At 48.9% G+C, this 12,418-nt stretch overlaps 2 protein-coding genes across 2 annotated transcripts in view; both read right to left on the reverse strand.

Annotated features, from left to right (window-relative positions):
* efna3a (ephrin-A3a) overlaps positions 1-7,594 on the reverse strand; it is a 61,249-nt gene extending 53,655 nt beyond the window's left edge. Inside the window, exon 1 of the mRNA XM_076012179.1 lies at positions 6,923-7,594. Coding sequence (XP_075868294.1) covers positions 6,923-7,032 — 110 coding nt within the window. The 5' untranslated portion in view covers positions 7,033-7,594. The remainder of the gene's footprint in view (positions 1-6,922) is intronic.
* The window catches only part of LOC142877496 (protein C1orf43-like), a 236,417-nt gene that overhangs the window by 90,651 nt on the left and 133,348 nt on the right, over positions 1-12,418 (reverse strand). The gene's annotated exons all lie outside the window — the stretch shown is intronic.

A 12,418-nucleotide genomic window follows, 5' to 3' on the forward strand; every position in this document is an offset into this window, starting at 1 on the left:
CAATAACAATTTAGCCCCAGTCTCCAGGAGACTCCATCAAGACTTGGAAGCAAAGTTGAACATCGATGAGGAGGATGTCGGCTGTGCGTCGTCTCTGACTTATTTATTTTTGCTGCGCTGTGTCTGAACACATCTCGCTTATCACTCAGTTTCAGGCTGTGTGTTTTTTTGATTGAAAGGTCTCGTCTTTCCTATGTGCTGTCCTCATACCAAACTCTGCAGCATCTCACAAATGCAGGAGAAACAACACACAACAACACACACACACACACATGCAGGAAGGAGGCTGCTCTTCCGTGGTGAAGCGTCTTGACTGATTTGCCTACAAATATATTTAGACCGCACGGCCCTGCTGTGCTTCCACGGTCCGCTACCTCCCTCGGCGTCTGAGCGCTGACCCCCCCGACCCTCCACTCCACCCCCGTCAGGGTATCAGGCCGCTTCGATCGACCGGCCCAGACATCGTGCCCTGTAGCTTATGTAAACAAGTCCAACTGTATGTCTGCAACAAGGCTCACACACAGCCGGGGAAATTAAACAGAGTTCACAAGCGCTTCTTTTTTTTGTTGCTGTTGTTGCCAGCAGGTAGTTGCACGTCCGTCCAATCAAGCTGGTAAAAACTCGCGGATGGCTTCCCTCCGACGACGTACAGTAAGAAGGAGGCATCAGGCCACCGGAGGCAGTTTCTAGGGGGTCAAGTTCCATTTAGTCATTCTAGACGTGGAAAATACAAGGAAGATTTCAATTTTCCTCAAATAGTCTCATCAGAGAGACGACGGCTGCCGAAGGGTCTCAGACCTTCATATAATTACATTTTCAGAGAGGGAGGGGGTGTGTGGGAGTGGAGGGGGGAGAAAAATCTCCATTATAAGAGAATGCTTCATCATTACGCCGGCCCGACTGGAGATTGGCCCCTCGCATGAGAGGAGAGCCGGGCGCTATCGTCCTCCGCTAAGCTGCGAGGACGCGTCCCGCTTCCCTCGTAGCGCCGCCTGTTAAGCACCCCGAGAGCATTAGAGGGGAGACCTGTCACAGCTCACGACCTGAAGGGAACGAACAGAGGAGGAGATACGGACGCAGCACAAAAAAAACGTGTCCTCGTCGCCCGCTGCCCTTTATACGGAGCAGCGCCGATAACTCCGAGTGCGCTGGCGTGTGGGAGCAGGTGAAATGTAAAAAAAAAAAATAAAAAAAAAACTCCTCCAGCTTCAAAAGCAAAACAAACTGCCACCTCATTCTTTTTTGTGTGTGTGTGTGTTTTTTTTTTCTTGGGGATGCGGCGTAACAAGACATATTCTCCAAATAATCAAACTGAAGCCGGTGACCGTCCACCTATCAGCGGCTTTGATCTTTCTTCCCACACGGCAGCCGTTTCCATCACAGAGCCACTGTAATTTCCCAGCGGGTGACAGCGCCAGTGTAATGTAGTGTGGAGCCGCCGCCGCCACCGCCGCCACCGCCACCACACCGGAAAAGAAGCCCTGCTCGTGGCCAGAATTTGCATTCAAATGGTGGAGTCTTGAAATTGGTTCTACCTGTCTGAGATCTGGACTCCTTCCTCCGGGTTCCCGCCGCACCGCTAAGTGGCGTTTCTATAACCTTCAAGCTCAGGGAAGACTAACAGCCTCGTGATGAAGGGCCCACAACTCTGTTTTCTTTTTTCTCTCTGTCTTCTGACTCCCATCCCCATCACCCGGGGCACAGCCAGCAGAGTCCTGCGGCACTTTTCCCCCACCCAAAAAAGCCTGTCGACGGGTTTCAATGGCCTCTCACGTCTGACGGTTTCTCATCGTAATAACGCTGAGCAGGCTGGGGACCACCGCGGGGAGCAAGAGGGGAGCTCATAAATTACAGAGAAAGAACAAAAAAAAAAAAAAACAGGGGCGACTTTATTTAACAGAGCGTCAACATTTTGCTAATTACAGTCCGGCTCCATTAACCACTGAGTCTCTTTGTCGTCCTATTTAACTGGTTTTCTTTACACTTTATGCAACTTCACGAGGTCAAGGGCAATCAAAGACAAATGATTGTTAAACCAGAGGACGTACGTGTTCAGAGTGGACGAGTCGCAAGAGTCAGTTCCACTTAAAAAAAACTCAATTTATGTTTAAAAAATTAAAAAAAGCGCTCCAAACCCAAGAAGGCATTGTTTTTCATGTCCTCAGTTGCAAATGAAGGACTGGTGCGTGTTTTTGTTTGGGGAATATTTCAGCGTTGGCCATTTTCAATTTGATGTTTCAAGGTCTGAGTACTGGTTTAGAAAATGAAAAATAACATTTCTTATTATTATGCAAATAACAATTATGTCAATGTGCTTCTATTACCTCGACTTTTGAAGATAGATAGATAGATGGATAGATTAGATTAGATTAGATTAATAGATAGATAGATAGATAGATAGATAGATTAGATTAGATTAGATTAGATTAATAGATAGATAGATAGATAGATAGATAGATAGATAGATAGATAGATAGTCTTGCGAGACAACTTTTTATTTCACCCAAACGTCAAATCTACCCTCAAGTCTTTGCTCTCTCACTGGTCAACGGTACACTTAAGGTCTCTGTGGTGCAGAAACCCTGAAGCAGCCACTTCAGTTGAATCGATTCTCCAGCCTGGGCATCTCAGGGCAATACCTGATCTTACCCAAGCTATGAAACCAAGGCACGCCAATTCTTTTTTTACAGAAGCCGGGGCACCAGATTAAAAATGTACCCAGACATTGATCAGCGGATGGCTGCACCAAAAAAAAAAAAAAAAAAAAAAAAGAGCTTGTTTTATTTGCTTAGTCAGGGGCCCAATTCACCTTCCTTCCACTGCATCGACGTGCACGCCCACTCACGTATTGCATGTGCACCGCTTAACATCCTTTCAGCGCTGCCGCCCTGCGTTGTTGTGACTCATGAGCATTCTGCTGAGCTAAATGTTTGAAGGCACTCTGCAGACATGGCGAATAACAAAGCCAGAAGACTATTGCGAACGCATTTGCAAAACCACCAAACAAAAGTCTCCTGGATGAGGGAAAATAATTGGTTTCCATGTCCACGAACAGCAGGAAAGGTTTACGTCAGACTCCCACTTCTGCACTTTAATCAATATTATTCAGGCGCTCTCGTTTAATATTGCCGCTGTCTCGGTGCTGTATGATGCATGTATGGAAGACTGAATATAAAACGCATAAAAGGGCGGCTGGTGAATAGTATGAATGGGTATGGAAACGTGCACAGACAGGCCTGAGACGGAGCGTAATCAGCCGTCAAATCCGCCGCCGCCAGTCGTCATATCGAGCAGTGCAGGTGAACGGAGGCGCCAGTTGTCTACGGGGCGTCGGTGCACACGAGCAACCCGGGCCTGGCGTCCGCGTTAGCACGGATCAACTCCCGCGGGTACCATCTCCTCGGAAAAGAGTCCCAGCAGCAGCGCATTCGATCAAACGGGGCGACCTCCTTGTCCGCGGGAAAAAATACATTTCATAAAAATCACTGCTCTCTTTCACCTCTCCTGGCTGCCGGTCACCTCAATCAATCTGTCGCCCGTCTCCACACAATCCAATCGCTCACGCTTGTTCTTCTTCAAGTGACCTCTAGTTCCGTGTCCACCTCCATCTGCTTTTAGATTTTTCAGCATTATTGGTTTCCTATGCAGGACGGCCACTAACTTTCCACACGGAGGACGGCGAAGGAGTTTCTGCTGTGACCTGCAGGGAAATGGAGTCAGCTTTGCCCACGCAGGCCGCAACTGGCCGCTTAATGAGCCTGTTGAGTGGGACCTCGGCCGAAACACCCAACCTCGTTTACTTTGTCGGGGACAATGGCGGGATCGGATCTCGTACGCGGAGCAAATCAAAGAGCCGAAGAGCAGCAGCTTTCCGGGGAGGATCAACCGCACGCTTTCATCTTCGCTTTCGGAGAAAAGCGCCCGAGCAAAGAAAACGTTTTCCCGAACTCGGCTCCTCCGCGCGAAGGCGTTTATTTGTCTCCCCACTTTTCACCCCCGCCAGCGTGCCCGGTAAGTTGGAAGTGTATCAGTCGACGTCTTCCGGCAGGAGCGGGCGTGCAGTGAATGAAACAGCCGCACTCGTTGTTTTGATCACGCTGACACGGGGGCGCCCAATTATGGAGATGCTGCCCGTCTGCCGGGGCGACGCCAAGCACCTGACGGGTGGAGGTGGCCGGCGCCCGAGACGCTGCTGGCAGGTAGGCGAGGCCACCGCGGTGCACCGCTGCTCCAGCACGCTCTCAAGATGTTTCACATATCCCCCCTCTAATTGGCAGATGGCCTCAGATCTGCGCTGATTTAATGGCCCGCGTGTGTGCGTGTACGTGTGCGTGTCTGTGTGTGTGTGTGTGTGTGTGTGTGTGTGTGTGTGTGTGTGTGTGTGTGTGTGTGTGTGTGTGAGTGTGTGTGTGTGTTTTTCCTCCCTGCCTCAGTCAGCCATTAGCAGGGACATCTGTAACGAGTTGGCCAGGCCTACCGCTGAGAGCTGACGCTGAAAGCAGCTCTTTCTAATGGTGGGGGTTAGCTGATCGTGACGGACTTGGGAGGAAATCAAAGCACCGCCAGCTATCGCTTTTGGGGTTATGAAAAATGAAAACATCTCGTTTCCATTTTTTTCCATTTTTTTTTTGCTTTGCTCCTGCGGCTGGTGGGAGATGGAAGAAGCTATATTAAGTCATTTGATCTTGTTTACCTGCGAAAAAGAATCAAACGGCGGCGAATCAAAGCGGGTATCAGCGCTGCCGAGGAGCCTTTTTGACTTTCCAGCGAGCCAGAACAAGACGTCGTTGGCTGTGAGCTATCGTGGAAAAAGCCATTTCCATGGCTTTCGGTCAAGAAGCCCGGCTCTCCACTGATCCCATTTCCAGCAGCTGGGCCGTAACCACCTGTGCTGAATGCTGCACTCAAGGGGTAAAAACATTCAGGCTGCAGCCAGCCAGACTCTGCTCTTTAAGGCCCCTGGTTTCTGGCTCACTCTCCGTCTTGCTGAGCTCTCCTGGGGTTTCCTGCAGAACCTGAGCCTGATGAGGGAAGGAGCGCCAGCGCGTCTACAAGACAAGACTTTCAGCCGCTTCTTTGTGTATGTAGCCGGCGTGCGGAGGAGCGGTGGCCCAGAGCCTGAGGCCCTTTAATAGCATGATGACCATCAGTATTCTCGCCGTAGCCTCGGAGGATTTGCCTGCTACCTGCAAACTGGGTCAATTTTTGCATTATTTAGGAGATTTGTATCTCAGTGTGGAGCGGAGGGGGAAGATCTGCAAACACGTGCACGGAGGCCCACCCCTGCACTTTGCCCCCCCCATTCCACCGCCACCGCCGCCTCACATATATGCACACAATCACCACGTGCGGGATTGTGAACTCGTTAGGGAAACGGCAGGATTTTAAAAGCATGAACGGCAATTTCAAGTCCCGAAAATGTGCCAACGCTAAGAGAACGGCTGCACGGAACAACCCTCCGCACGCCGCGCAGATCATTTTTAGACCGAGCCCACGCCGGCGCACTAATTAAATTTGATAGATAGGACTGGCACTGATTGCAGGGAGTCAAAAAAAGAACTGAGCTTGGGATGCAAGAAAGTGTCCGCTAATGTAGCCTCTCTCATTCTTGTCACACTGACGGGATTAAATGAGGGGAATAAATCTGGAACGGGCCCCGCCATTTACATGTTACCATTAATGAGGCCGCGATGGGCCCGCGACACCCCCCCGGCCGCCGCCGCCAGACCCGATGGAGTCGGCGGCAGTTTTATCAGGCTTTGGCTGGAAGACGCCTTCAAATGTTTGAATTATCCCGCACCCTCGTACATCTTAAATAACTTTAATTCCAATCATCTACTGTATGTGTAACCCCAGCGGTAAAAAGCAGGAGCAGATGGGAACGGGTGGGGTGGAGTAATGAGATGCAGGAGATGGGGGGGTATAAAAAAAAGCAAATTAAGGGGTGAGGGGTTGGGGGGGGGCAATCCGGCTGCTGGTGAGAGACACAGGAGAGACAGAGGCGAGGGGAGAAAATAACCAAGTAGGAGATGGAGAGAGGCGATAGGAGACCCTCGTCTGAGCTGCATACAAATGGTCGGAGGAGTAAGGCAGATAGAGGAAAAGGAGGAGGAGGAGGACTGGGAGTCAGGGGGGGGCAAAGAGGTTTGTGCGAGGAGATAAAAGAATGTGAGAAAGATGGATTTACTGTTGCCTAATGAGAGGACAAAGGCAGGAGAAGCGGCATCGATCTGAGCCTCACGGCGAGCTGCCTCCGAGGCTCCCAGGTGAGAGGAAGTCACAGTGGGACGGCCCTCGCGCGCATGGAGATAGCCGGCACAAATCTCAGGTTGAGATCTCATGACTGCGTGCGAGCGAGAGGAGATGGGGGCGCGGGGGGGAAGCAAAAAAAGAACGGTGCACGACAAGGAGGATGGAAGATGTCCAGAGCTGCAGGAGGTCTGCTGCTTTAAAGGAGTCGACGTGGTGGAGCACAAACCGGATGAATTAAATGTGGGATGGGGAGATCAAATATTTATACAGCAGCCACTCTGCATGCAGAGGCAAGAAGCAACACCGTAGCCTCCCCGCGGAGAGGCAGAACTGTACTCCAACTAATGAAATGACTGAGGGAGGAAGGAGGATGGTGACGCTTATTACCGCCTCTAGAGCTGGAGGGGGTGGAGGTCGGGTGGTGGTGGTGGTGGTGGGTGTCATGAGATTTTTTTACGCAACGGACAGAGAAGGCTCGCGTATGTGATGCACGGAAGTGTGGGAGAAATCTTTAACCTTGGTGCGTGTCTCAGTGCGGTGCGAGGCGGAGGACAGCGGAGGCAGCGGCGCAGGTGCGCAGCGGCCGAGAGCGGCAGCAAGTTCCCCGCCAGCTTTAAAACAGCTGCGCGGCGATGAGAAATGACCACGAGGAGAGAAATCCCACACTTACTGCAGGTTGGAGCTGTTCCAGTACACCGCGTGCCGGTCGCTGCCTCCCGACAGGTGCAAGTTGGCCACCGCCAGCGTGACGAGGCTGAGGGAGAAGATGAGCAGAGCCATAATCCCGCGTCCGGCTCCTGGATCCCCGCTGCTCCTGGTGCGTCCCCCCGCTGCTGCTGCTGCTGCTGCCGCTGCTGCTGCCGCTGCTGCCGCCCCGACAACCGCTTCACAACATCCCGGTGGTCAGCTGAGCTTTAAAAGTTCCTCTTCTTTGAAATAAAATTAGGATTACTAGTGATTTCAAAATGAAAAAGTTTGATCGGGAATCTTCTGCCTGCCTACGTGTTCTTCAACTTGAACCCCATCGCGAGGAGACCCATCTTCTTCACTCGTGCCAAATCTGTCCCCGCGCGCGCTCTCTCTCTCTCACTCTCTCTCTCTCTCACTCCCTCCCTCTCCCTCCCTCTCCCTCTCTCTCTCTCTCTCTCTCTCCTAGATGCGCACTTTGCGCTCACTCCTGTGTTTGTTTCTGCGCTCTCCAACGAAACCGACCACCAGTGTCGACAAGGCAGCAGAGCTCCCACCCAGCCGACCCGAGCTCGAGCCTTGTCGTCCGCGGCGCCGCGCTCACTCAGGGACCCGCTGGATGCTGTTGCGCACCTGCCGCTCCTCTCTCCTAATCAGCGGCGACGCTGTCTGTACTGGCGCTGGTTTGGTGGCATGCGCTGGCTGCGCACGCAACAACAACGCCGCAAGCCCGCCCCCTGATGGAGGACGCGCACGTCCGTCTCCGCCACTTCGCCCCGCCCACTCGAACAAAAATTTGTATCAGAGGTTTCGTTAAAGAAAAAAAGAAGAAGAAGAAGAAGAAGAAAGAAAGAAAAAAAGAAAAAAAAAGGCAACTGGAAATTGGAATGTCTTTAATGTGAGAATTCAATTTTTAGAAGAGTAGGTATAATTTCTAGTGGCATAAAAGAGAAAAAAAATAGGTCGGTATCAAAATACATTTTGTATTTGACTAATCAAATATGGTGTCATTGGAAAACTTCTTTATTTAATAATAATATTAATATTTTGTTTCCTGAACATCAAAACTGAGTGTCACACTGAAAAAGTCCCTTCCACAGTTTTGACTTTTCTTCAGAAGAAAGAAACGTGTGACATCAAGTTTGATGCCAGAAAAGAGAGATTAACATTTCTCACCACTAGATGGTTCTAAATCTTTTGCTCTGGGCCTTTAAGAATTATTGATTTCATAATCAATAAAAGATGTTGAGGTTAGAGCACAGGTTACAATTTGAACTGATTTTTGACGGATGACATGAACAAAAAAGCCCACCAGCTGCAGAAAGACTCATTATTGCACACTGAATCATTCAAGAACACTCTCCAGATCCCTGCCAGCAGTTTCAAAAACAATTTGTTGGATGTGCGAAAGTTATTCAACCTGATAATAATCTAAATACAACAAGTGTGTGACTGCTGTGAAAACTGACTCCTTTGAAACCACTGGAAACTGGTAAGGTCGTCCAAGGGCAAGTTAGAACTCTAAATATTGACTTCATAGCCTCATTCATTTATCTTGTTGGCGTATAACAAGCTTGTTTTACTGAAATTGGTATAATTAAAAAAGAGACTGTTGCTTTATTTTTATTTTATATTTATTTTAACTTAATTTAATGCAAATAAAGAATTTTTCTGGAGCCAAAGTATTTTTTCCACAATTGAGCAATTGCTGCACAGCTGAATGGATCTTTGACTTATTCAGGGACCAAGCCAGAAAAGCAGAGTGGCATTAGGCCTTTCTCAGCTCCCAGCAACCACAATGTGGGAGAATCGTGGGAGTTCACGCAACTTATTTATAAAGAGTATTATAGATACACAAACCCACACTTAAGTTTAACTGGATCCATCAGAGTATGGCATGTCTGTCCTCACACCTTCACCTGAACCTGCTCTACATTGCTATGTATGCACTAAGTTGCATACTGTTTTCTGGACACCGACTGCCACATTTGGACTAGTATGAAGTGTAAATGCCAAGAAAGTTGAAATCTTAGTCTAAATCCGTAGCGAGCAGCAGGGCTGCTGGCCAACTTAGTTTTTAGAGTTTCAAACTGTCTCATATTTTGAAGAAGGATAAGTAGCACTACAGCAAAGGACATGGAGCAGTGGCGTGTCTTTGATTCGGGGGGAGAATGGTTCTTTTAATTGGTCAAAATATATGATTAGTAGATTATCTCAGCAGAGGAAACCCATCACAAATAAAGTGATAGCTCTGTGTGTGTGTGTGTGTGTGTGTGTGTGTGTGTGTGTGTGTGTGTGTGTGTGTGTGTGTGTGTGTGTGTAACCCAGACAGGCGGGAGAGAGGGGTTGAGGGAGGGAGGAAAATTTGAGACTTTAATTAACCTGTTTAATTTGGCCGGTGGTGGTTTAGTCACTCTATCTGTCCTACTGGCAGCCAGCGGTATTAATAGCCGAGTTAATTCCAAATATTAAGCATTAGCCCCGGCTTGATTAACACGGCCAATTTCATCTCCCACATTAGCCTCTCTTTTGTGTATGTGTGTGTGTGTGTGTGTGTGTTGGTTTTCCTTTTTCAAGGGGATATGGGTGATATTGGCAGCCACAAACCTGCTCAAACCTGGTCGGTGGGTCGAACCTCAGCGGGGTCAAACCCGGTGTTAATCTCAGAGAGTCTGTGACCTTCTGCTGATGAATGAGTGTTCATTACACGCCTCAGACAAAAAAAACACCCTGAAAGTCCGACCCTGGCCAGCATGAGTGGAGGACAAGCGAGGGGAAGCCGGCTGCTGGTCTGTGACCTTCTTCTTCTCCTCCTGCTCCTCTTCCTGTTCCTCCTGCTCCTCCTCCTGGTGCTGCAGCCCTGGTCTGATGGAGGCTGTCTGGTTGGGTTGTGCCTGCCTGCCTGGGCTGCTCCCACCAACTCCCTGCCTGCTCTGTTGTTTTTTTGCCAGCGACGACGCCTCTCTGGAGTGCCCTCCAGGCACGTTGCCGTGGCGACCGGAGTAAAGGGGCGGATGAAAGAGCAAGTACCATCACTTTTTTTTTCTTTCTTCACCCCCGATCCTTCCTCCCCTCCACTCCTACCCCTCCTATCCAAGCCTCCTTCTCCTCATCCACAGCCACCTCTCTGCCCGGCTCCCCCGGATCACTCGCCTCCTCCATCTACTCCTGCATTTGTCATCCTTTTTGCGCCGCCTCACACTCTGGAGCTGGGCGGGTGAGGGGCGGGGGGGCAGAAGGTGTTTCTGGAATATGGGCGGCGGATTCTGACGTTTCCTCATAAACTGACAATCTCCTGCTTCCTGTTGTGTGCGCTGAACCACGCGCTGCCAATAAAAGTGAGGCGGAAATATGGAGAGTGACATTTAATATGTTTCCAGGATCCGTCTCAACCGGCAGAGGCACAAATGCATATTTATGATGTGCTTTGTGTGTGTGTGTGAGAGAGAGAGAGAGAGAGAGAGAGAGAGAGAGAGTGAGAGAGAGAGAGAGAGAAAGAGTAAGTGTGTGTGTGTGTGTGTGTGTGTGTGTGTGTGTGTGTGTGTGTGTGTGTGTGTGTGTGCTTTTGAGCGCGTGCCAAAGTGAGGCTTCCCGGTGTCATAAGTTATTGAACACATTTGTTCTTTCGACTTTGTACCATGTGACACGCAGTTTACTGATGCTCGCCGCCTCTCGCAGCCGTGCAGCTGCTCTGTGGTTTTTTTTGCGCTTTGTGTTTTTTTTTGGGGGGGGTTTTTTTGCTATCGGCGTCAGGGCGGCAACAGCAACCCGCGTCCCGTTACCTTGACTCTGACTCCGTTTCTGATTAATTCATGAACACCAGCTCTGGGCACAATTGATTATTCAGATAATTTCGCATCATCAATCAGCCCCCCAACGCTTGCGTATATCCTTGTTGACTAGATATCGATTTCCCGCAAACTGCATTCCAGCCATAAGCAGTATTCCAGTGGAAAATGTGTAAATTTCCTCCTCAGTGGGACTTCTTTATTCTTCCTCCTGGCTTCTCTCCGTGTTGTGTCTAATTTCCTCCATGCAGCCGCCTGTCTTCCGTCTCTCCGCGTCTCATTTCAAAGTAATTCATCTTTAATGGTAATGGACTATAATGGGGCTGTCTTGATTGGGCTTAATGTCCAGTGGCAGCGTCGGTAAACAAGGATTTATTTGATTAGGCAGTCTAATCTAGTGAAATGTCAAATTTTGAATATAAAGCGACTATGACAAAGAAAAAAAGAAAAAACCAGTCAAACAAGCAACATGTAATTCCAGAGTGAGCAACATGGATCTGTAATCATTTCACTGACCAATTTTTTCTTCCTCTATGATTTCCTTTTCTTTCTCACTCAGTTTGAATCTACATCCTGCTGCCACTTCACCAACCTGGAACGCCAGATGGAACATTTCCTAAATCCATTGGATTTGCTTTACATAGCCATCTGCTTAAGAATCCATAGAAAGAGTTTTAAAGGGCCAATTAAAAAAAAAACTTGGAATGTGATTGGACAAAACTCGTTCAAAACTGTCATATTTACAGTCTGACCAGATCAGTTTATTCATTTATTCATCTGTTGAATAATTTATTTATTGCTGGTTGATCTGGGGAACAACAGCTTGAGTCTGCAACCTGGGATCATGTGTTCATGTAATAATATGCTCTGCTGTGTTTCATTTCACTCACAATCAGTCGGGAATAAAGTGCAAACATCAGATCACTCTTTCTGTCAACATAAGTCTTAAGTGCTTCTTTTTTCCTCTTGGTTCAACTGGCCCCTGCAGGAGGGAAGCAGCCTCCATCCAGCCGGTCAGACTGGTGTGTTTAATCAATCAATATTAATACCAAACTTATTTTTAATCAGGATTTCCCACCCTTCTCATATGGAAAACCCAGTGATGGCACACTGGCAGCATACGGTGCTGTGGTTTTGCATGTGAGATCATAATGTCACAATCTTCTCTAAGAATCACAAGCTAAAGATCCTGATTTATTTAGTTTGTTTTAAATTCAATGATATCAGTCTTCCTGTGTTAGTGCACAAAAATACAATCAACACAACAGTCACGCGCAACATTGACATCAGCACCATGGACAGCACCACGCAATCCACAATGACATTTTCTTCTTTTTTCTTTTTTTTACTTTGTTTTTTCTAACCAGACTGTTTGCCGGCAATGTCGCCAAACCCACAGGGTGTGAAAATAATGGCCCTTTCTGGGCGGGCCATTTTCCCAGATGGGCCGGCCAACCGGACCCCCCGCGGCCCACCCATGACGGCGGGGTCTGTGTAAAGGTCACGCGCGACCAACAAGTTAAGCGTGAGAGGGGAAAGAAATGGAGCGAGAGCCTCCCAGTTGGAAGAAATAACATGGCAGAGAGCAGCGGGGCTGGGTCAGGGAGGTTAAAAAAAAAAGGGCAGAGGCATAAACGCCGCGCTGAGAGGAAAAGATGCACGGGAGAGTCACGCAGGCATTAGTGAAATGG

The sequence above is a fragment of the Nelusetta ayraudi genome, unplaced genomic scaffold (assembly GCF_046127955.1).
Source record: "Nelusetta ayraudi isolate G7.1 ecotype Tasmania unplaced genomic scaffold, CSIRO-AGI_Nayr_v1 ptg000135l, whole genome shotgun sequence".
Classification (NCBI taxonomy): Eukaryota; Metazoa; Chordata; class Actinopteri; order Tetraodontiformes; family Monacanthidae; genus Nelusetta; species Nelusetta ayraudi.